Below are 24432 nucleotides of genomic sequence, written 5' to 3' on the forward strand. Positions count from 1 at the left end.
CTGCATTCGAATTGGTCGACAGGGATGGACCTCTTATTTTATTCAGGCAGCAAATTCTAACTTTGCATGTAGAAAAATAAAATGAACCCACGAACCACCCAGCTCACTTGAGAGCCTCATCCCTTTAACCATGACAAATTTATCCAAGACAAACAATAGTTTACAAAAATGTAAGACACTTTGAATAGGATTACAACCATGTGCTAGCATTGCAAATAGAAACCTACTTATTTAGGTCATCAATACATTGGATGACAATCAATAAGGCCTTCAAACAATGTAGACGAAACTAGAAAAAATTACAACAAATTGATGCTGGAAAATCATCACCTTTTCAAGAGCTTCAATACGTCTCCAACTAAATGCAAGGATCCAGTCACAAGAACCTATAGATTCAAATTGATTTATATGAGCAGGATTTCTCAAGCAAGGAAATCTTAGTCATGTCATTTGTCTAGTCCAGTCCCAATATTTGCACTATAAAAAGAACCGTGTTTCATAGAGGTTGGAACTTTAATGCTGGACATAAATACAAAACAATTAAGATTTTAGAGGGATGATATTAAGTCCTATTCTGAGGCCTGATAGGACCACAGTGAGACTTTCACCGAACCGAGAGGAAGGCACCTAATCAACTAATTCATATTAGAAAACCTGTTCTTCAGAAGGATTTGACTGCCGATTCCGATGCATAAATATTTTCGACATGCTGACAATTGTGAGCATTAAACAGAAAACAAAGTTTTCAAGACCTTTTACAACTTAAAATAGAAAAGGTTTTTACCTGCAGCCTAACAGAAGGGTTCTCCATCACACAATCTCTTAACCATTTGATTGTTAATGGCAATGAAGGAAGAACTGCACTACAAGCAAACTGTTTACACTGAGGATTGCATTTCAGAGAAGAATCATCATGAACAAAGCCAAACGTGGGCATGGTCTCTGAGCTGTTTAACTTGGAGCTTTCTTCAGCAATAAGATCTGAAAAAAGACATCAAGAAGAGGTAAGTGGTTAGGCTAAAACTCAAGAGTTTTGATTGGGAGTATAGTTATCCCATAAAAAGGATGCCGTTCCACATAATATACTTCGCCGACATAAGTATCAAATCCCTGTCCCTTAGATCAGATGAATTTTCAGGAGGAGAAGATATTATCTTTAGAGAAATATCACTGACCCCAAACACTTCATAAAGTATCATTCAAATCTTCCATTAGAAAGATTCAAAGAGAATTGAAGCTTTTTAAGAAAGTTATCTCGAGAAAAATAATATTGGCCCAAATGCATGATGAAGTATAGTCTAAATATTCCACACAGATTAGAAGATAATTGAAGGTTTTTTGAAAAAATTATTACCTTTTCCATGGATTATTTTTTCCCAAGTCCGTTGGATGGAGTATTGCCATGAAAGGTCCTTCCTAGTATCAGAAGCTACAGCTGATGTGGGGGAGTCGACCTTATGATACGATGACAAGCTTGGGACAAAAAGGGCTTTTGAGAAGTTGACACCTGCATACAAAATTATTGAACAGCTGCAACATGTAAACCAATAGTCCCAAGCACACATTATTGGTATAGAGAATGTAAACTGCGCTATTTCAAACAAACATCAAAGTGATTATGGTTCATTATATTCAAGGTATTCTTTTGCGGTTTTTTTCATTCCCAAAAACTGCCAAATAAGGAACAGCCAAATGTAGCAACATCCACATTCTTCTTGATCTTTCAGAAACAATAATTCCCACTTCAGTCATACAGATTTATAGATACAAGTTAAAGCTATAATTGGAGGATTGGTGGACAGATATATGATACAGCGATGATGTATACCTTGGCTAAGAGAAGCCAGGTAGTCAGTGATAGGTAAGCCTAAGTGGAAAATGCCCAGCATAATTCATTTGATGGCATATATCCATATTCACTTGCTACAGCTCATTTTGTAAATGGAGAGACAAAAACATGTATACATCCCCACCTTGTGGGAGCCTTTATTCTCTCCAAAAATCGCTCTCTGATTATCGCAAAAACTTCAACTCAAATTATGCTTTGCCCGTGCTTTAAAAAAAAGAAAAAAAAAAGGTTAAAACTTTTGAGGGTAATTGACTAATCCCATATGCTGGCTTGTCCCGTTGTTCATTACATCCAGAGGGCTCAAATAGTACTAGAATCCTAGGCAGGAATAGTAGCAGAGAAGGTTCAGGAAAATTTGCTGCATACAATTCCACACAGCAATGGGTTTAAAAGTCTACTTGCTCCTGCTTCAAACCCATAGCTGAAGCTCATCCCTGCCCTGACTGCATTCAGGGCATCCTCTTCCCACCCCATTGCCATCACTAAATTGATAGATGTAACCAATGGTATAAGTTGGGTGATCCAGTTATTGGTGAAGTCATATGCATCAGTTATTGCTACTAGTTTACTTTTCGGAAACCAATCACAGAATCAATTCTCTCCAACATTTGCACCTAGTATCTAGAAAAGAAAATGAATAACGTTATTACTTTCAAGAAAAAAAAGAATGAGAAAATGCTTCACCCCGCACAAATGTGTTTTGAATCACAGGGCAAAGAATGTTCTTCACAGAACGAAATATTCCTTTTCTACTTTGTTCAGGTTCGGCCACTATTAAATGGCTCTTCTGCAATTTCAAGGGGAGAAGGTATCGAAAGTAGCAACTTCCATATGTTTAAAATCGTAAAGCCAGTGATGATGCTTCATATCCTAGAGGAAGACTAGCCTAATCAAAGCAACGATTTTACACATACTCAAGCCAAAGGTTCCTTTTAACATTTGGATAAAAAAGTAGAGAGGATGTTGCAAATGAGCTCATCAATACAGAGAAGAACCAATGGCTGAGGCAGCGGCCATCTAAGCGTAAGTGCTACTGATGATATGTATTCACAATCATGAATGTCTGCTAGTAAAAATCCAGTGCGATTGGGCAATCCAAAATCATAATTTAAATACATCTAGATAGAGCAAATGTTACCACAAGTTTTTGTTTTTAGAAATGGCATCCAAACTAGTATGTGTATATCATTTTCAAATGAGAGAGAGCAATTTAAAATAATAGGAGGAGGACATCAATGAGCTCGGTAAGAACCAATACCAGATGAGGCACATGTGTTGAAAAGTTGTGGAAGCAGAAGCTGTGGATCTCTCACATCCATGCAGTTGAACAAAAGAATCTGCAACATGAAAGAACCACCAAGAACCCAATTAAATATAAAAATAAAAAACCCCATTAGATGTACCAAACATACTGAAGGTTCAAAACAAGGAGAAATGCATTACGAATTTTTGTATTATATGAAATGCACAGCAAGTGAAAACACAGTTTAAGACCACTTAATTTGAATTTCACTATATAAACACTAACAAAGCATACACTTTTTTTCTAAAAAAACAAAAATAGAAAAATAAAAAATAAAAACCTTTGATCTGCAGATTCTAAAACAGCTACTCTGCCGAAACAACAAAAACAGATTCTGGCTTATGACCTATACAATGCCCTCATCAGACTGCCACAATCACTAGAATGGCATCCTTAAAACCGTAGACTTTGCAGTAAAATGTACAGTTGGATGATCACTCCAAAAACAATCAATCTAAATATTACTACTCTAGAGATTCACAGCAAATTATACAGTTGGATAGGCACCCCAGTTACGATCTAAATGTGACTTATGGTACTCTATGTATGCTCTACATCCAGATATGGCTGTAGCAGTAGATTAAATAAAAAGGTTTGGCCTTGTGATCAGTTTTTGCCTGATTTATCAAAGGCCTGGGTTGATGTCTTAACAACATTCAATTGTGGTTTCTGTTTTAAAGCCAGTTTCATTGTTCAAAAAAACACTTGCTGTTTTGTTACTAGTGATGGTGTTGCCAAAATTGATTTTTAGAAGAGCCAAATTTATCAAATTGAGGAGTTAGCTTTCAAGGATTGACATTTTGGCTCAATGGCCTTGTGAAGGTTGTGTTTGCATATGCAACCTTTTCTTAAGAATGGTGAGTCATCAATATTCAAATAAAAATATCTTAAAAGGAGTTTATTTGACTTGTCTTGCATGACCTCCTCAGCATGTACTTTTATAGTTCCACCGAGTGCCCCAGATAAAATAGTTCAGACTATACCTAAGTTTGTCATTTTTAATATATACCACAATTACAAAGAAAGAACAGTTAAAGCACAGGAATATAAAAGTGTTTTAAGTACCATATGGAGCATTTACAATGGCATATGATTATATACTATTAGATAAATATTCAATGAGATCTAGTAATGCAGTTTCTTTTTTCATGAAACTAGAATTCTGGTGGTGTTACTCCTTTTTAATGGTTTGGGCAGAATGAATGTTAAAAAATTTCTCGTAAATGATAATAAAATTTCAGACATGCTTTTTGGTTCCATTGTTACCCAAACACAGATTTTATGATAATTGTAGGTGCATAATTTTATTTTCATTTCACAATCCTTAACATTTTAAACAGAAGTTTTCTCAGATTGCAAAAAATCCTATAACTTCCTAAGTGTCCACATATAAATCAAGTCCACTGTTTTTTCTCTCAAAGCTTCCACTGAATTACAACCAGTTATGCACATGATGAGAATTTCTAAGACAAATTTAGCTTTGTGAGCTGGACATATTATTTCAGGCTCCATGTCTTGTCCATAGTTATAGTGAAGAAAGCCTATGTCACCTCTCAAACAGTCATAAGCTCTACGAAAAAGGATATCTTAAGATTCAAGTTGACCACAGGACAGGGCAACATAGACTACAGCGGGTGAATCATCCAGCACAATCCATCAGATTTCACCTTAGATAGTTCACCCTTGTTCCATCTGCCAGCCGTATATCACCACTCCTTTTGGACAGACACTTGAAATCCTTAAAACCCCCTTTCTTCCACAAAATTGCAAGTATTAATTGGTTCATAGTCATCATAATGCAGTATCAAATTTAAACAATATGTTTTGCAGTGGATCATACCACACAAATTATTAAACAAGGTAAAAACATCACCTGCTTTGAAACTTTCCTAGACCGATCATAGTTCTCATTGCCAAGACAAATGCCACCAAATTTCTGAAGTTCTTCCTTTTTTCCTTCGTTTAAAGATCTGCTGTCTTCCTTTGCAGCATTGACAAACCAACGAGCACAAACTTCCATGCTTTCTGGACTATGAGCCCCGTCCAAGTAAAACACTAGATCACCCGATGAAAGTTCTTTCTCTTCAGAAGACTTGCAAGATTTGACCCGTGTGTCATACATAACTTGAGCTCTGCCTGACAGAATTGCAGTGGAAAGACCTCGTAGGAATGCCTCTGGTAAATCAGTTTCCTTGTTTGCCTGATTAGTGATCTCTGATCAGTTCTTGAGGAATTTTATATATTTATAATAGTAACAAGGGTAATAACAATAATGATAATAATAAATATAGTAGTAATATTAATAACAGTAATACTAATAATAAAACAAAGTGCGAAAAAGTAATGTTGGTGCACAAGAATCTACATTTTTGAAGATGGAGGTGTGTCCAGTAGTTTGGAGCCAAGATCTGCAAAGTGCGACAGCAAGACCAGCATTTATAAATTGGTGATCACCAGCCAAACCAAGCTTTAATCCACCCAATTTATTTGGATCAAGTGGTGAAGCTACCTGTAGTGGAATCTGCATGTGTTTCAAGTAAAAGATCATGTCAATCAATCACAAGATGGTTCAAAAAGAAGATAATCTGTGAAGTTCAATGAATTTTTTTCATAAAAAATTATGTAATAAGGCATTGAGCTTCTGCTTGTCAGCAAAAGGAGATGATGGCCTAGAGCGGAACCATGTGACAACAGCTTCAAATATGCTTATTAGGAACCATACTGTATCCGTCAAACATGTTCATCACACCCTCCAAGTATATCCCATATAAATGAAAAGATTGAAAGTCCAGCCAGATCATCCACCCAATAGACAATTAATGCAAAATCAAAAATAGTGGGTTAAATTGATTTTTTGATAAAACAACCCTATGTTATTTTTTTTGAAAGGTGGTAATTGTATTAAAAATAAAACCCCCAAAAAACAACCCTAAGTTTCTAATAAATCAAAGAATCATCACCAAGAGAAGAACACTTTAGACCAGTTCTCTTGTGTGTGCTATTAGTAAGTTCGTTGCTTCCTAATATAAAGTGAATAAAGAAAGTAAATGATGAGGAATTTAGTGATTCTGTCTGCTATCCAAAAAAAAAAAAGGATAGTTACACTGCCTGTTAATGGCTGATGGAAGAAGAATTTTAAACAATTTAGACCATTCACTTAGCAGAAGTAAATTTTTTGCTCTACTTGTTGGAAGTGCTTTTACAAAGTGGATAAAGAAAAGCACATCAGCAGAACTAGTTATTTAGTAATGCAGTCTGCAAATGAATACTTGGCTTTACTTGTTGAACTCCTACTGGAAGATAAACAATAAACAACACCATAAATTTCAAGTTCCAAATTAATTCTAACTTTGCCATTTTAAACTACTTACTTTCAGCATTCCTAAAAGTAACCAGAATTATATCGGACATGAACTCATTTAGAGTATTTTTTCTACTGAAAGACATTTGTGCGTTCAGCTTGAAAATGTCAGAAACTATCATTCTCAAACCCTTTACAATTCTGATGCAGTTTATAATTAGACATATTTTTACCTCCAGTTCTGATGCCACTGCTTTAAGAGTATCCATTGCCTCTGGTAGCTGGGGTACTGTAAATGCAGGAACTTTGGGCTTCACGAGGATGTAAAGATCAGACCATATCAGCAAATACTTCGAATACAATACAGCACACAAAGATTGCTTGAGATAGAACAATTGCAAAAATCAAGAGACCACCAGTTATGAATATTTAGTCTTTTTAGTGTTGATACACAAGAACACTACACCCCTTCCCCCAGTGAAACTTGAACCCAAAGATGTCACACATAGAAAACGCCACAGATGGCCATTGAGCCAAGGCCCAATCCACTAGTTATGAATATTAGTTAATAGTTAAAAGTTGATATTCTCCACAGTTTTTTAGATGATAAGAGTTACTAGTCAGACTGGTAGCGTTTTCATTCTATGTCATTTCCTTAGTTAATAATTTATTCCAAGTCTGAGTATAAATTTTTCTTTTGAATGTAAGTCCCTCATAATTGTTTTTTTTTTTTTTTGATAAAGATGTATTACAAGTCCCTCATAATTGTATTTTTCAAACCTAACGAATATGAGATTTAAGCCCTTTACAAGCTATAAGTATTTCTTTAGAAAGTTAAAAGTCAATCAACTTCAGAAATCCTGATCATCTCTCTTACTGAGTGTTTAGCAATTCGTTTCATAATCAAAATTAACAATTCATGTGGCCATAAAAGGAGGTCAACTGATACTAAAAGAACTAGATAGCTGATTCTCACATTCTAGCATATTTTCTCACGCTTTATTTCTCTTTGACCCCTCCTCTTCTTCTTTCTTAAATTGACAGAGATAAAAAAATATAAAAAAAAGTATACATATGGTGATAAGGAATATGGACAAAAATTCATCAAAGATAGGTGGACACAATTTCAATTAACAATCTAATTGTGATTTAATGGCTTACATTCCACATCTTATTTCAGATTTTTTCCCCTATTTCTTCATTTTTTTATGCTTATCTCATTTTTTTTCTTTTTTTATTTTGAATGTTAAGATAGGTGCAATGCCATTGTTTTTAAATGCTATTTAACCTTTTAACAAGTAAAACCATTTGATAGCCAACCTTCAGGATTGTAAAAAAAAAATTATTTTTTTATGCATTTTTCACTTGATAAGATATACCTTAAAAATTCCAGCCTTCTCAGAGGTAATTTCTCCAAGGGTGTTTCCTGCACATATGATATCATGGTCAGTGTCAAGCTCAAAGCAACTGACCTCATCATCAGAAACTTAGCATCGGCTTTGCTTCCATGAGGAAAAAAGTCTCTAGAGTCTAGCTCACAATAGACAATAAATATAAAAGCAGCCTCTCCGTATGCATGTTCATAACTAGTGGCACTTCATATTTCCATGAAGCAAATCCCTTAATACCAAGAATACCTTCTTTCTTTATAAAAAAAAAACTAATGAAAAAGGGCAGAATTAGTCATTACATTGTTATAATGGACTATTGAGAAAGAACATACCAAGTATCTCCATATGATCCATGCCTAATGAAGCTATGCCACAGACAATAGGTTCTTTTATCTGGGAAATGATATTGCTGTTAGGGCTAGAGTGGCAAAGACTACAAAATATTTTTATTAAAGTAAAATTTTATAGTTTTAAAAAATTATTTTGAAAGAAACACTTACAAATAAATAGATAAATCAAATCTATAGAAATTCGGTGATTAAAAGGTGTTAGAGTTGGGTTCATATCCATCCCAAAATGACTATCGAAGTTTAGAGGTCCCTTTTTCCAGTTATCAACTAAAAGATTTTTCAAAACCTGAACTAATGCGAGACTGGTCCCACTTACAAAAAGTCTCGCCATTCTATAATTGTACAAGTGCTCCACATTTCATTTTAGTTGTAAAGCAAGAGAAGTTTTTGTGGCAGAGAAGTCCCACATTCGCTCAAGTGTTTATTAGTTGGAAAAAAGGCCTCCTAAATTCAGCTAATCATTTTGAGAGGACCAATCCAACTTCTTGAAAAATTAAAGAAAAGGTTTAAGTACTACCACATTCGTGGAATCCAATCGCCCCCCTAAGCCAACTTCAATAATTGCAACATCAACCTAGTGCCAGAGAATGAAATACAGTACTTCATTGATCAATTCCATCAAGAAGTATAGATGCCTCTATGTAACATAAAGGACAGATTCAAGTGGTTGAAGCATCCAACTTTGTGGTGGATAATTGTACAAGGTCTGATCAAGTTTAGGTGAAAACTGATTATATGCTCATTATATTTGAACATGCATTCAAATATTAGGTCCTGCAATACATTCAGAGCCCATGTAGCCAGCATCATAAAAGCCAGTTAAAATTCAACAAAGTGTTGGAAACGGTATGTGCTTCACTTCACAATTTGAAGCAAACCTTTTCAGATATAAATATTTTAAATGCCAAAAGAGTGAGGAACTGAAACAGAGGAGGCATTGGCAAATCCTCTGTAACTTTCTCCTGCAAACCAGAATATCTGATGTTAGACACTCTAAAAAAGATAACATTGTCAAAATTTTAACAAACTTTCATATAGATTAGCTTCTCTTCCAATGTTAATTCGCACTGCACAAGAGTGCAGAAAGCCTTGAAGCTTCAGAAAGCACAAATAGGAGAATACAATGAAGTACCTTCAATTGATTCCAACAATTCCAGAAGTACGTCAAAAATTTATCTCGAGTGATATCCAACCTATACATATAAAAAAATATATACTAGGTAAACTGAAAACACCGAGCCATCACTAGATACAGTTGAAATCAACAAAAGCAATCAATGAAATGGCAAGTGAACAGTGTTAAAAACGAATTTTACAAGTGCAGTGCCTATAGCATACATACCCATCAATGCGATATCTTTCTCTCACATCTACTAGGTGAGGTGATGTGAATAGTCCTGTTTTTAAGCCACACTCACGCAAAATGGCTTCAGAAAATGAGCAGGTTGAGCCCTGAAAAATGATTTAAGTAAGAAAAGGACCACATCCTTCTTTTCTCTCTTTATTTTGCTTTTTTGCTTGAGCTGCTTGCTTTTTCTTGTTAGGTCCTAATCGTACCAATAAGAGTTTTTTCTAAAAATCTAAGATACACAATATATCAAGCCCCTTAAATTATCAAACAATTTTTCTCAGAAATAACACCTTGAATGAAAATTTGTTCAAGCATATAGAAATCCCAAACACACAAAATATTGTCATTGATGCAGTATGAAATTCTATGTAAGAAAATCCCATCAGCATTTTTATGCTTTTTATAATGCTTATGATGAAATATATATGTGTTTTATATTTAATGGAAAAGAATATGGAAAGAAGCTATGCAAGAATTTTTTTTCTCATGTTGATGAACTTCAACATTTTATTAACCACCTTTTTGTAAAATTCTCTTCTACCACTGAAGAAAAGGTTCCCAACTGATCCTTTGTGCACAACTATGAGGGAAGACACTAAGGGAACCTGCCTTAATTAAAGAGAAACATTTAATGCACAACTAATCCATGTAAATCATAGGATATACCTTGCCTTTGGTTCCAGCAACATGGATAATTTTAAGCCCAGAAATGTGCTCCTCCAAATCTAATATCTGCTAGAAGAAAAAACAAAATATTAGGCATGAAAATAAACAAAATAAAGAAGACTCTTCTTTTTCTTCCATTCATTTCCCTGGTTAACATCAAATGCAGAAGAATCAATCAATCCCAAAAGCACATTCATGTAATTTGAATGTAATACATTTGTTGGTACCTTAATATACTTATACATGCGTTCAAGCTTTGTTGCATCTTTTGGCCCTTCTCCTCGTTTACGACGACTAATGAGGGATGAAAGTGCTTGCATAGCAACTTCATATGATGAAGAAAGTGGCATGTCATGAAAAGATTCTTGAAAGGCTCCAGCACTTCCCATTCCTCACAAATTGCAGATGCAGCTTTATAATGCGGTTACTCTGCAAAATACAAAGAAAATATCCAATTTTATCTGTTCTATGCAGCTAACACACACAAACCACTCTCCAACCCACACTCAATATCAGCAAACACTGCAGTTATTCCACCAACAGCAAAGGATTCTTACTGCCACATTGTAGAGAGGTCTCCTACCTCAAGGACCTTAAACGTTATTTTTCAAAAAAAATTACTTGCAACATTTGTATAGGAAACTAGAGATAAACAAGCATTTAGTAAGCATACGATTTAGAATATGGTGGAAACAGTTTTTTTTTTTAAATGTATATGGTGGAAACAGTTGAAAAAATTAACCTAGAGAAGCAATGGGTGAAGCTGAACGGAGTAATAAGAAAGAAGTCAATTTCCAGTACATGCTTTTTAACTTTTTTCCCTCTCATAGATCAGTTCCTAGTGTAACCATACACTAGCAGCATTGAGTACTCTTTTTAAGTTATGCAAACACAAAATTAAACACATTTACTCAAAAATTAAAAAGATTTATCTCCTCACCAAGAGCAGCTTTTGGCACCTACTTGTTGAGCACTGCTCTCAGCACTTACTTAGATGGCCCATTCTTCTTTCAACTCCCAAATACAACTTCCCAGTGAACCCCCAAGGGAGACCAAAATCTTTTCACTATATTCAACTGATTAAACCATCAACTTCATAACTTTATTTCGCATGCCAAACCGTTAATTTGCTGACTACTATTAAGGAAAGAGTCAACAAGCAATTGCTCAATGAATATAACCAGTGCAAATAGCACAAACGACCCCTAGATTCCTTTGTTAGACTTGCGTAATCATCAATACTTCAGCTGATGTATCAAGGTTCATATTCAGTTCCTGCGCACAAATATATATATATATATATATATATATATATATATATATATATATATATATATATGTCAGTCATAACTAATTCAATGAATTCATGAACGTAAACACATCCAGATGTTGTTTCAAGGAGGAGCCACGCATGCAAAAAAGAGATCAGTTCAAAGAATAATGAGTAAAACAAGAATAGAAAGTGACAAATACTTGGTCAATGTATTGAACAAGTGAACCAGAATGGAGATTTTGGTGTGTAACCTAAGCCGCTGATGAGCTTTCCCCTTATCCCGGCTTTCTCTCATTCCTTAGCGTAAGGTTATAAGGAGGGAAGCGCCTATGTGTTCAGTTGTTTGTCACTTATTATTCCTGTTTTACTCATTATTCTCTAAGCTTATCTCTTTTTCGCATGTGCGGCTCCTCTTGAAATGGCATCTGGATGTGTTTACGTTCATGAATTCGATGAATCAGTTACGATTGACTTTTTTTTTTGTGCGAGAACTGAATATGAACCTCTATAAATCAACTAAGTATTGATGATAACATAAATCCAACAAAGGAATCTAGGTGTGGTTTGTGTTATTACCACTGGTTATATTCGTTGAGTGGTTGCCTGTTGCCTATTGACTTTTCCGGAGTAGTCAGTAAATTAACGATTTGGCATGCGAAAGAAAGTTATGAAGCTAATGGTTTAATCAATTGAATATAATGAAAAGATTTTGGTCTCCCTCGGGTTCACCGGGAAGTTATATTTGGAAGTTGAAAGAAAAATGGGACTTCGAAGTCTATGCTGGCACTCCAGGAGCGGGCAGGGCACCTCGACTCTCTAGCGGCTTCATCCTGTGTATCAAGTTGTATTAAGCATGTCTCATGCATAAAAAAAATTACCAACTCGACCTAATTTTTTTGTTTAGGGCCTCGAGGCATGTAAGTAAAGAAAAAAACAGACATGCAGTAAGTTACCTAAGGTGACGACGGAGGGGGGGAGGGTGATGGCATCGAACCGAGGCAAACTCGAACCTGCATATGTTCGAGTTTGGTTTGATCTGAATACTTCGAACTTGAGTTCAGCCTTGAGCCTAAAATTGGAATTGAGCTCGGGTTCGAACTCCAACCTATATTTAAAATTTTGCATAAAATACATATCAAGCCAACAGACTTGGACTTTTTGCAGTTTCCACATGGTTTTCAATTCAATTAGGACCGAAGAGGTGACTTGGGACTTTTTAAAGAGGGAATTTGTACGATTTCAAGGGGCAAGTTTCCCTAGCCCACTAGCCCCATCCGCCCAAATCCTAAATTCAGGTCAATTCTGCAAGTCATGAAACTGTATTTTCTACAGGACCAACAAACAGCTACAAGGCATGACATCCACAAGCGCCCAACAACACGCAATAGGGTTGGGCGCTCATTCAAGAGAAAGTAGTATACAGTAGGGGCAGGAAGCAGCGCTCATGCAAGTACTGTGCAAAAGAAATGCACTATAAACACACCATGGACATGAATGTGGGTGGATGCTTACGACGATAGATGCCACTATGCATGAGGTGAGCTCTCTATAACTTTATTATTCTCAGAACAGTTGTATATTTTACATTTCCGTAACGCAAAACAGTAAAGAAGAAAAGAAACAGAAAAGGAAAAACCAAAACCGAACAATTACTCTCAAAATCGAATCCTAGATTCATAAGTAGAACAAAATAAACGGAAACCGAATATTTTACAAAACAATAGATTCATAATTAGAACAAAATAAACAAAAAATAAGAAAATCGAACCTCTCACAAAACCGAACCTTGACGAGGAATTTCCCTTTTCCAGTCGGCAACAGCAAATGTCGGCGAAAACGGGTTGATTGAAGAGGTTGTTGAAAAAATAGGGCTAGGGCATCCCCCCAGGCAGAGTCCGAGAATTTCTCGATTTGTTAGAGAAGACGAGATAAGACGAGATAAGTGGAGTCGTGAAGAGTGGACGGGGGAGGAGGAGAGACCGAGAGGCGAGAGCGACGATTTTTCCGTCCCTTTCTCTGCTGAAGAGTGAAGAGTGAAGACCCACGGCATCTAAGTTACCGAACCGTAATTTGGTCCAGTTCGGCTCGTGAAACGAAAAACGAAAGCAGCCCAGAATTCAAATTTGGTTCGAGATTGGGATTGATCGATCCGACCGCAATTATTCACAAACCAATTCGTTTCGATACCGGTTTCGGTAGAGTGGCCAATTGAGATATTTGGGCTGAGATATTTTTCCATCCCTGAAGGTGCGAAACATGGGGTACCGAAGCCCAGAGTTCAAATTTGGGTTCGTGATTGAGATTGATGGAATCGAACCGGTCCGATCCAACCTCAAATTATTCGCAAACCAATTCGATTCGATACCAATTTTGGTGGAGTGGCTTGTTTAGATATTGGGCTGAAAGGTTTTTCCTTACCTGCCTTTAAATCTGACCCAAAACATCTATTTACATTTTGCCATTAGAATTATTTTATATCTTTATTTTATTAACTTTTAAAACAATCAAATAAATTCAATTTGATTTATGGTCAAAGCGGACGAAACTTTTACTAATTTAAACTTTAAACTTCGTAATCCCCCATAGGACACATTCCACCTAGGGGTGGCACCGAGCCGAGTCGAGCCCAAACCTGCGTATCTTTAAGCTGAGCTTGATTTAAATATTTCGAGCTTAGCTTCAAGCCGAGCCTTATCTCAAGCCTAAAATTGTTATTGAGCTCGAGTCCAACGTGGCACCGAGCCGAGTCGAGCCCAAACCTGCGTATCTTTAAGCTGAGCTTGATTTAAATATTTCGAGCTTAGCTTCAAGCCGAGCCTTATCTCAAGCCTAAAATTGTTATTGAGCTCGAGTCCAACGAACTCGAGCCTCAACATACATTTAAAACTTTTCAAAAAATATATATCGAATAAAATGTATATAAAATTATGCATATATTTTACATAAAATTAGGCATAACCTATATATATAATATATGTATAAAATTGGGCATAACCTCTACTTAAAATTAAGCATAATCTATATATATAATACCTATATAAAATTCGACATGACCATATTATCGGCATAAACACTCCATAAAATTGTCTATACATTCCATAAACACTCCATGAAATTGTTTATACACTCTATAAAATAGTCTAAACACTCCATACACTGCATAACATTATAAATAAACTCCATACAATAATCAAACACAACAAAATTAAATTAAACATCACTATCAATTTACAATCACCCAAATAAAAACTATAAATCCTTTAAATAAAATCCTATTACTATTTGAGACTTACTAGAAAATTACAAGAAATATTTTAAATTTTCTTAGGTAAGTTAAACGAACCTCTTATTGCCTTTTCTAAGGAAATAAATAAAAATTAATAATTAATCTAATATATTATTATACTTATTGATAAATTTTTAATCACATAAAATGTCAAACACAAAATTGCTATGAAAATTGCCTCATGCTCAAAGTATTATATCATCAACTGTCAAATACTTATTCAAATTTTTTCTATATGGTTTTCTAACCCATCTTGGCAAGAAAATTTTACTTAGAAAATTATATGATTTTTTTTAAAAAATTTTAATTAAAAAAATATTTTGAAAAAACATGAGGTACTAATGGTCCCTATATTTCTACTAAAAATGTTTTTTCAATATTTATTAAAAAAACACTAATAGTCTCTAGAAATGTATTTATTTTTTCAATTTATTTAAGAGCCATGAGGAAAGGAGGAAGAGTTTTTTTTTTTCTTTGTTTATGATCTCGCACGTAGGGGTGGCTTTGAATAAATTATATATAAAATTATGCATACATTTTAAAAAAATATAATGATAAGAGAGGTTCAGAATTAAATTTAAATAATGGATTAAAATGTACCAATATTATTTTTTTTTACTCCAATTGTTGTCTAGCTTGTTTTGTAATTTTTGAATCTGGCCATAATTTATTATGGCCTCCTTAGTGTCCCTAGATGAAAATTTATATTCTAGGAAAAACTAAAAATATTTTTCCTATGATACATATTCCCCAAAAAACCTTTAAATAAAATTTTATTACTATTAGTGACTTATTAGAAAATTACAAGAAATATTTTAAATTTTCTTAGGAAAGTTAAATGGACCTTTATTGCTTCTTCTAGGGAAATAAATAAAAATTAATAATCAATCTAATATATTATTATACTTATCGATAAATTTTTAATTAAATAAAATATCAAACACAAAATTGCAATGAAAATTGCTTCATGCTAAAAGTATTACAGCATCAACTGTTAAGTATTTATTCAAAAAAAATTTATACAGTTTTCTACCCTATCTTGGTACGAAAATCTTATTTGGAAAATTATATGATTTTTAATAAAAAATTTCAATTAGAAAAATGTTTAAAAAAACACGAGACACTAATAGTTTATAGAAACTTATTTCTATAAATTTTTTTTTAATTTTTTTGAGTGGAAAAGTTTTTTTTTTTTTTACTTTATGATCTCGCATGTGCGAGATCATCTTCGCGCGGGGGAGGGGGGAGATTATTTCTCCCCTGAACTTAGGTTATGGGTTTCTGTCGAGACGACGCGGAGGAAAGGGGGTTACGGCGCCGGGGAGGACCTGTCGTCGGGGATGACGGCTACGACGGAAACAGAGGCGACGGCGAGGAGAAGAATAAATCGAACGGATGGCCACAGTGGCGGCCGGCGAGTAGCTGCGACGGCGGTAGAGACGGCCGACGAAGAGCTGCGACGGCAGTAGAGGCGACAACAATAGCCGACGGGAGGGGCTCGGTGGTGACGAGGGAGGAAAAAATTTTCCCCCCCTCACTCTCGATCCCGCAAGCACTACCGCTCCCGATCCCAATACCGATCCAACTCACCTCGAGCCGACTCGCGAGCCGACGAACCAAACCTGGCTTCAGTCGAGCTCGGCTCGTTAAGGTAAACGAGCCGATTTCTGTGTTCGAACTCGATAGATAACGAATCGAACCGAACTCGGTTCAAAGCCACCCCTAAATTTCCACCCATACATGCAAGGAAGATTGTTGTCGAAACTTCATATAAAATTAATTCAGAATTTTGCCAGAGTTTTGTTAATCTTAAATACCAAATTAGATGATTCTATATTTAACAGTTCACTGAGATTAAAAAATAAAAGGAAAAACCGCAGGCGATATACAGACGTAGAAGTGGGACGATTTCATTAAACTTAGCAGAAAGGTTCACAACTCCTAAAATAATTACCAACATAAGTAAGAGATGGTTCCAACTCTCTTTCTCAGATCCCAGACAAAATTTTGCATACTGCCTGCGAAGGTGTCCCCAAATTAGAGGACGGCACCAACGATGTATGACACAAACAGACAACTACTACACTGTATTGCTTTGCACCTTATATCCTGAAAGGTTGGTTCCCTGCCATTTTCATCTTCTTTAGTACTGTTCGATTCTCTGCCACTTCCTGGAATGGGTTCTGTCCGTCAAATAGCTTTTTGAAATTCCTTACTTTCTTCCTCTTTCCCTGGTCATATTCTTCATCCCTGCAAAACATCTTTCACTTTAAACTAATGCAAAAGCTTCTGTGCTTATTTGCAGCATGCAAGACGATGCTCTAAAACCTGGCACGCAAACCCTAAGATTCTAAAGACAGTTGCTTATAATCTCCGCTTACGATTTCCTCACTAATAGTTTGTTTTAAAAATTAATCCTTTTAATATTCTCCCTACAGACCATTTTACTTTAATCAATATAGGTAGACAGGTTATATATGGATTTACAAATGAAAAAGATTTCCATACCACTCATCCGCTACATAACCAATGCTGCTTTTATGTGGCATCTCCAATCCATTCATCTCACACGATACTGGTTCAGCATCATCCCATTGTGCAACTGCATAGAGCAAGTAATATGTCATATAGCTAGCTTCTCAGTGCCAACATGGTAACCATGTCTTCCAGTATAAAGGTGTTAAATATAAAAAGAAACAGGAGAGGAAACGTAACTAGTACTATAAAACCCACCAGTTGCTTCCTGCAGACCCCTCATAAGCATACTCATTAAACCAATTTGAACAGATCTTCTATTCTCTTCAGCACCTGCTCTTCCATCAGACTCTTTTACTGCAGGCTGCTGTCTCTTTGCTGAAGATGCATCACTTGCAAGCACAGCACCAGGGAGATCATCCTCGTCCCTGACACTACCCTCTTTAATAGCTATAGAACCACCAATCTTATTTTTCACATGATTTGACTGTCTGCACTTCTTTCGCTTCTTCGACGAGATAGTGCAGCCCAGTTCATTGACCTCACCTCTCCTAGCTGATGTAGAAGTCTCCTGATCATTTGGAGTGAAATCTTCACTTAAGCCCTTTTTACTATCATTCTTGAAATCTGAAATCTTTTGTTTGCTTCGCTTATGCTTCTTCTTTTTCCGTAAACTCAAGGATGCAAGAAAAAGCCGTTTTGGACCCACACGTAAACTTGCTACTACAGGGAGTTTCAACAGTTTCTTATGCCTGTGATTCCTCTTTGCATCCCCCACAACAACATAATTGTTTGAAACAGAAGCAACCGCATCCTCTGGTTGCTTCAAACGTTCTACAGATGGAATAACCAGAGGCTTGCAATCAGCTCCAGCCTTCTCGAATGATGGACTGATACCATTCTGGAAGTGCAAGAAACAGAAAGCACACCCAAAGTGAGATGTGGATACTGAAATGTATCAACAGACATTTACCTCAGGAACTGTTTTTAGCAAATTTCAGAAACTTGCAAAAAGAATTTCTTAAGAACAGATGTGGTATCATTGAAACCTAAACATTGGGGCGCAGGCTCCTTGCCACCCAGATACAAGAAGAAATAATATGCATATTCAAAAGGAAATGTTAAACCCTGAAAAAGAGAGAACATCTATGTCCAAAATGAAACCTAGTACCTGTCCATGATCTTCTGCTCCCCTCTGGATAGATCCATTTGCAGTGCCATTTGCATTTGATTTCGGCCAATTGATCCCCACGCAAGAGAGGTTAATCTGCCCCCTCTCATTCACAACTCTCCCACCTTTCTGGAAGAATTAAATGGGGAATGAGAATGAAGCTCAGTTAAGGACCTGTATGCTTGCCAGCTGAAGCAACTAGAGCCTGCAGTATAGGTGCTGAAGTTTAAATGTATTAGTTACCTCAAGAGTGGGTTTAAGAAACCCATTGGAGACACTTGTTTGAGTAACATCAATCTTCAAACTCCCATTTTGAAAAGTTCTATCCTTCACTGTGGGGTTTGGCAACAAAGGCTCTTTCGCTGGTACATCCTTCACAGGCTTGTTCACCATTGGGCTCCCAAATGGAGCCGATTCTTCGATGGCATGCCCATTAGATTGGAGCACAGCTTCCTTAGTCAAAGAGTCATTTCTGGGAGTTTCTACAGTTGATGTAGACTGGCCATGAGAAGCTGACGTTAGCTCGTTAAATAAGTCAGGAACAGTTACTTTTCTTTCCATCTGGCCATTCTGAATCTCTTCTTTGTAGTTCAAGACAGATTTGTTCAATGTGGCAGACGGGGCCAGATTTCCGCTGCGAGCAACATCAAGATTTGTTTTTTTAGGGGCAGGATTTCTCCTATCTCGAGTATAAAAAAGCATATATGCCTGCTGCTCCAACACCCTCTTCTCACTAACTTGGACGACCTGGAGTTCCAGGCAAAGTATGTTGATAAAAGACCATAACAACAAGAGAAAAAGTTCCATAGACATGAGAGCGATATCTTATTCTCTAAGCTATGTATCTCTACACTATGCAGGTCCACATGTGTGACAGCAAAAGCCAGCCTACCCGATTATCATCAAGAGAGTACCACAGTCCACTTGATGTGCAAACAAAACAATAATAATGCCCAGAATGTGTACTCCAGCCCGCATGAACCAGAACACCATATAGATGGTATTTATAATCACCTTCCTGCAAATTGACATAATTAAAACAAAAGGCTAGAATGCTAAAACAAACACAAACCTCAGAATGAATCCACACTCACATGAGGATCACTAACAAAAGGTTTCAAGTCCAGGTAAGGTGCAAATTCTATTTTCTTATCAATTTTGTGTCCAGGATTGTGAGACCCAAATCGCTTTAGATGAATGGTGAGTATCATAGGCGCTTTATGAACAGTAAGCTGCTTGAGGGCCCGAACTTTCTCCTTGCAGTGTTGACATTGATATTGCTTCTCTCCACCATCTAGCTGTTCCACGGCAGTAAAATGGGCAAGTGCTTTGCGCAAAGAATCTGCTTTCATGATTTCCAAGCTCAAGTCCAAGAATGGATCAAATTTGTTGGAAGAATAAGAGCATTGCATGCATTTCACCTGCATCAAAATTGAATGATGCAAAAAATATTTAATGAAACTTCCACAAATTAATACACTTGAGATTTTTTCTTTATTATTTAAGCACAACAAAAATGTCACTCAATTTCAAAGTTGATACACTATTAATCACGAATCCACCCTCAAGAAGATTTCTAATTGTCTATACAGCAAGTTTGAGCACCACTTCCGCTTAAGTCCATATCAAATGACAAATCCCCAGACCCTGATGAATTTAAGTTCAGCATTTCATAAAAGGCATTCAACAAACTCTTTAATGACTTCTAGCAGAAGAGAATCAAAAGTAAATTCATGGGCACTTCTTTTTGTATTACTTTTTAAAAAATTTATCTTTTACATAACTGCCTTATAAAGAAGAAATCATAACTGAAAAGGTTTTTGCCATAGTCTCAGCTCAGAGTGTGCTAAATAAAAGACATTAAAAATTCGATTCTGCATTAGCTGGACATGAGTCATTAGCCAAAAAAATAAAAAATCATCATCAAAATTGAGATCGATAAGAATCCTGCACCGTGCTGAAAGTCATGCTTAATCCGGGAGAGCTCCATCCCTATCTATCATTTCATTCATGAAATCCTTTTCCTTTAAAACAGTTATTTTATTTTAGCAAGGACAAATTGGTGCTTAACAAGGACTTCCCACAATTGATGGCCTGGCTCCATAAGATTTTCCTCAAGAATGTCATACTAGATTTAGAAGTGTTAGTGGGAATAGTCCCACAGATAAGTATTACAACGAGTTATATGGTTATTAGTTGGGAAACATCACCAAACATCATCTAGTCATTTTGGGATGGACTATTCCCAACTTTAACATTGTATCAGAGCAAGACGTCAACTTGTTTGGTCCAGTTTGCACCCTGTTTGTATTGTACAAGTCTCACACCTATTATTTGTTTGTGTAAGCCTGGATCTGAAGGAGAGTATTAATGGGAATATTCTACATAGAAAAATGTTAAGAAAAGCCGTATGGTTATTAATTGGGAAAAAACTTCCTAACTTCAGCCAGTCATGTTAGGAATGACTTGGACCCAACTTTAAGCACAAAAAAAGATATCTAAATCCAAAAAACGAAGAAAGAATTTATAGTTTTCCTAACACTTAACAAAAGTAAACTGCTTAACCAACAATCATTATCCTGTTTTGCTGATATACAAACTTGTTCAGATAATGAAATGATGATCCCTATTGTAAGTATGGGATCTAAGGTTCCCAAATTGCTCAACCATAAACAAGAGCAAATTACTGGAAATATGAGTGGAAATGACTCGAAAGTATTTGTTCACTTTTACTTTTTGAGACTTTTCGATTTCTACCTGACTTCTGAGACTACCACCAAAAAGCTTGTGAACCAGGCTTTTCTCAAAAGCAGTTGGTGACCCACTTGACACCCCATACGGTAAGCAGCATTTGTGCATGGATTCAAGTAAGTTAACCATGTATTCATGCGCATCCTCCTGCCTGGAATTGCGAAAATTACGAGATATACCTAACAATGAAGTTAAGTCTGACTTTTAACTCAACGAAATCTACTCGTAATCATGGAATAGAAGACAATTTACAACCAAACAATACCAAAAGGATACATCGCAGGTTCTTAACAAGATGAGATGGTGATACGATCTTCCCAGTTGATTGTAAAGCATTCCTAACGTGATTCTGAATTGCACACATGGCACAAAATCCGGCAGTGTGACCTTCAAAAACCAAATTAATGGAAAATTAGAGAATTTGGTAAGATTTCACAATAAAATAACGAAAGTCAAAAAAGGAAAAAGATACAGAAAGATTCTACTTAAAGATGGACATATAGTTTCATTCCTTATTAAAGTTTAATAATAATTTAAATTTGGCAAAAACATTACAATACCAGACAGGAGTAGTTGGAAAATGTGAAAGCTTGTAACAGCAACCACAGCTCTCCTAAGTACAGCCAAAGCTCCACTCAGAGATAGCAATTCCAAACCAGGGTTTTCTAATCTACCAGTAGCTGATCAACCTCAATGGAAAAGGAACCTAGCCAGTCTTTTCATTGATAAAAGGAGTGATCAGAACACTGGCCTGATCAATTATTGAGCATCTTTTATTTAATGATCATTGGCGAACAACAGATATTAACTTCAGTGCTTGTCATGGCATGATAACAAGGTGTACTTCTTCTGTTACAGATATTGTATCTTCCACATTCCTAGGTCAGCCAATTCTGTGGCTAATAGGCTAGCTAAATTTAGAACCTCCCGGCAATCTCTCATTGTTTGGGTCGGCTCCCCCTCCTTGTAATTTTGCTCGTTTGAGCCTTTAATATAACTCAGCACTATTTAAAAAAAAAAAAGGTATCCAATGACGTTCATGGACATTGTAATCAATAACAAGCACTAGCTTTCAATAAGCGCCCCAAGACTACCAGGAGATAAATCAGTCCAAAAAAATATATTTATATCAGATTAGGTGTATCAGTGATAAAATTAGGGGCGGGTGTCTGCGGATTTTCATTGGATGAGACAGAACTGCCCCTTTCTAAATAACTATACCTCTTGGATTCTAAACTGGGCAGTGTCTGGGAAATTTAAGATGCCCAACCCCAGATCAAAAGGAATAAACTTCTTTGGTGGAACATGTGAAAAAGCACATCAGTGAAACAAGTACCACAGACAAACTAAACATCCTGATTTTTTTCAAGGAAAAAATTGGAATTCCAACACCAGAATGACAAACTAATCATATGCTGACCTTTCTATAAGTACAGAGTGCAGCAGAGTTTGGTTTAAAACATTGTATGAAAAAAAAAAAAACATTCAAAAAATATTGTTTAAACCAACATATGTTTGCATCAGCCAAGTTAATATATTCAAAAGGTATAGCAATCTAAACAGCTTATTAGACTATTGCTATCAAAATCAACACAATTAACAAAAATTCGATTAATAGAATCCTATGGAGCCATAAAAAAAATCTCATTCCATAAGAACAGATATTTCACTGGCTCTAACCTATTTTTTTTCCTTTTTTGCTATCAGAATCAAAAGTACAGCTGCTAAAGTAAATATACTAAAATCACAATAATATAAAGACTCACAAGAAGATTTATGCTTCCCACTTTGCAAATAAGCCGCAAAAGGCTCCGTATAAGTCAGGCATTGGAGAACCGAATTGAGAAAACAAGTATTGCCCAGATTTGCTAGACCAGCACCCTGTTAGAGATCCAACTGACCCTCTATTTAGTAAAGGAAAAAGGAAAATATTTAAACGACTTGAGTAAAAAAAAAACATGGAGAAACTACTCCATCGACCACACAAAAATTGTTTCTTTTGAGAAGTTTGTCACACGAAAATTTACATCCAAAAAGTAGTGGCGCAAATTCATGACAAACTACGACACATAAAACGCCAGAAAAAGTACCGAATATCATCAAACCTGAAGACCAGTACAAGGAACAGTCGAAAAATTAGAATCACAAGAATGATAAAATACAAAAAATTACGCAGCTCACCCTATTCTTATTCCTTCTTTTCATAGAAAAAAAGCATAGTATAAAAATCAATATATAAAAAGCAAAGAAAATACAAATGCGCCCAGATAGCACTCAGACTATGCGGAATAACGCAAAAAGCCCATAACATCCATGCATATAAGAACACTCAAAAACCCTAACGAGTAGCAACAAGCAGATGAGGCAACTCAAAGAAAAATCAAAAGCCACTCACAATTCTCCGAACCGTCATTCCAAAACTAAAATCCAGGTCTAACCCATGCTCCAATGCTTCCGTGCCACCCTCAGATTTCTTTCCTGACGAGCCACCGGCTGTGCTCGAATAGGGTCTCTGTGGATCGACGTTAGGATTCAGCGTTTCAAGACGAAAATCACCACTGGCACTATTATACGGATTGAACTGCTTCCTCGCAATATGAAATTCAATCTTTCTCTGGAAAAGTGGGTCCTTAGCAGAATCAACAGATAACCCGTTTTCAGGTTTCCGGAACTCCGACGATAAAATCATGCTATCCGCCATTGCCACTCAAAGCGCATACAGATTAAAATTTTCTAGATGGGCATTGAGAAAGCTTGCGGGATGGATGAGAGACTCGGAGCGCCGCAGTAGCTCTCTCTCACCAAAAGGGAAGAAGGCAATTTACGCATATACCCTCTCTCTTGAGTCCAAAAACCCTATACCCTGCGCTTTAGAGTTTGGATACGCGAGGAAAGTCCAGGGAGTGAACTCAGCCACAGCGAGGCAGCATTGATGGACACCGCGGAGTGCTCCACTCCAACATTTTGGCTTACCTGCTGTGTTTTGCCATTTGTGGAATCTTCTGAAAAGGGGCTCGAGGAACTGTGTTTTCGTAAGCAAACACTGGTTTCTCCATTATTACAATGCAGCACACTTCGAGTTGCCACCGCGGTTCCTGACTCTCGAGTCAACTCGCAAACAGGACAAGTCGACTCAATTTTTTTGGAGGATATCTATAATGGGTTTATGGACTTGAGTTTTTGTATCTAGAGAATGGCAAGCGCGACTTAATTGCACCCGGGGAGTTTACCCATGTAAAGTGTAAATGGGTTTTAGGAGGAGAAG

General features: G+C 36.3%; 2 protein-coding genes across 7 annotated transcripts; both read right to left on the reverse strand.

Moving 5' to 3' along the window:
- Positions 1-187: 187 nt before the first annotated feature.
- On the reverse strand, positions 188-13489 carry LOC137959244 (folylpolyglutamate synthase). Of its 4 annotated transcripts, none has more exons than XM_068806626.1 (17): positions 13270-13489; positions 11152-11486; positions 10439-10640; positions 10212-10277; positions 9537-9646; positions 9327-9387; positions 9073-9156; positions 8712-8768; positions 8177-8237; positions 7833-7879; positions 6687-6764; positions 5518-5673; positions 5026-5352; positions 3108-3186; positions 1355-1507; positions 785-981; positions 188-386 (listed from the first exon to the last, which is right to left on the reverse strand). In XM_068806626.1, exons 3-17 carry the CDS (start codon positions 10598-10600, stop codon positions 327-329), a joined length of 1698 nt encoding a protein of 565 aa, XP_068662727.1. In that variant the 5' UTR covers positions 10601-10640; positions 11152-11486; positions 13270-13489; the 3' UTR covers positions 188-326. The 4 variants fall into 4 exon arrangements, with proteins under 4 accessions (XP_068662727.1, XP_068662725.1, XP_068662726.1 ...); XM_068806624.1 differs by having other exon boundaries at positions 13253-13489; XM_068806625.1 differs by lacking the exon at positions 11152-11486.
- Positions 13490-16677: 3188 nt separating this feature from the next.
- On the reverse strand, positions 16678-23987 carry LOC137959102 (ubiquitin carboxyl-terminal hydrolase 23-like). 3 transcript variants are annotated; one of them, XM_068806402.1, is made up of 11 exons: positions 23563-23987; positions 22934-23048; positions 21444-21554; positions 21174-21346; positions 19511-19837; positions 19309-19434; positions 18660-19163; positions 18417-18545; positions 17504-18146; positions 17279-17372; positions 16678-17020 (listed from the first exon to the last, which is right to left on the reverse strand). In XM_068806402.1, exons 1-11 carry the CDS (start codon positions 23866-23868, stop codon positions 16873-16875), a joined length of 2676 nt encoding a protein of 891 aa, XP_068662503.1. In that variant the 5' UTR covers positions 23869-23987; the 3' UTR covers positions 16678-16872. The 3 variants fall into 3 exon arrangements, with proteins under 3 accessions (XP_068662503.1, XP_068662505.1, XP_068662504.1); XM_068806404.1 differs by lacking the exon at positions 22934-23048 and having other exon boundaries at positions 23563-23611; XM_068806403.1 differs by lacking the exons at positions 21174-21346; positions 21444-21554; positions 22934-23048.
- Between the last annotated feature and the right edge of the window lie 445 nt (positions 23988-24432).

This window comes from Aristolochia californica, unplaced genomic scaffold (genome assembly GCF_029961685.1).
Source record: "Aristolochia californica isolate CCGP_79_NKW_82.1479 unplaced genomic scaffold, dmAriCali1.0.hap1 SCAF_3, whole genome shotgun sequence".
In the NCBI taxonomy this organism is placed as follows: domain Eukaryota; kingdom Viridiplantae; phylum Streptophyta; class Magnoliopsida; order Piperales; family Aristolochiaceae; genus Aristolochia; species Aristolochia californica.

Excerpts from the sequence above, each read along its gene's own strand:
- LOC137959102 (XM_068806402.1), bottom strand. The coding sequence starts at position 23,868 with ATGGCGGATAGCATGATTTTATCGTCGGAGTTCCGGAAACCTGAAAAC. Across the intron at positions 19,838-21,173 it reads GTGGTAGTCTCAGAAGTCAG|GTGAAATGCATGCAATGCTC; the intron begins GTAGAAATCGAA and ends ATTTTGATGCAG. Across the intron at positions 19,164-19,308 it reads ACTCTCTTGATGATAATCGG|GTCGTCCAAGTTAGTGAGAA; the intron begins GTAGGCTGGCTT and ends CTGGAACTCCAG.
- LOC137959244 (XM_068806625.1), bottom strand. The coding sequence starts at position 10,600 with ATGGGAAGTGCTGGAGCCTTTCAAGAATCTTTTCATGACATGCCACTT. Across the intron at positions 6,765-7,832 it reads AGAAGGCTGGAATTTTTAAG|CCCAAAGTTCCTGCATTTAC; the intron begins GTATATCTTATC and ends ATCCTCGTGAAG. Across the intron at positions 5,674-6,686 it reads CAGTGGCATCAGAACTGGAG|ATTCCACTACAGGTAGCTTC; the intron begins GTAAAAATATGT and ends AAACACATGCAG.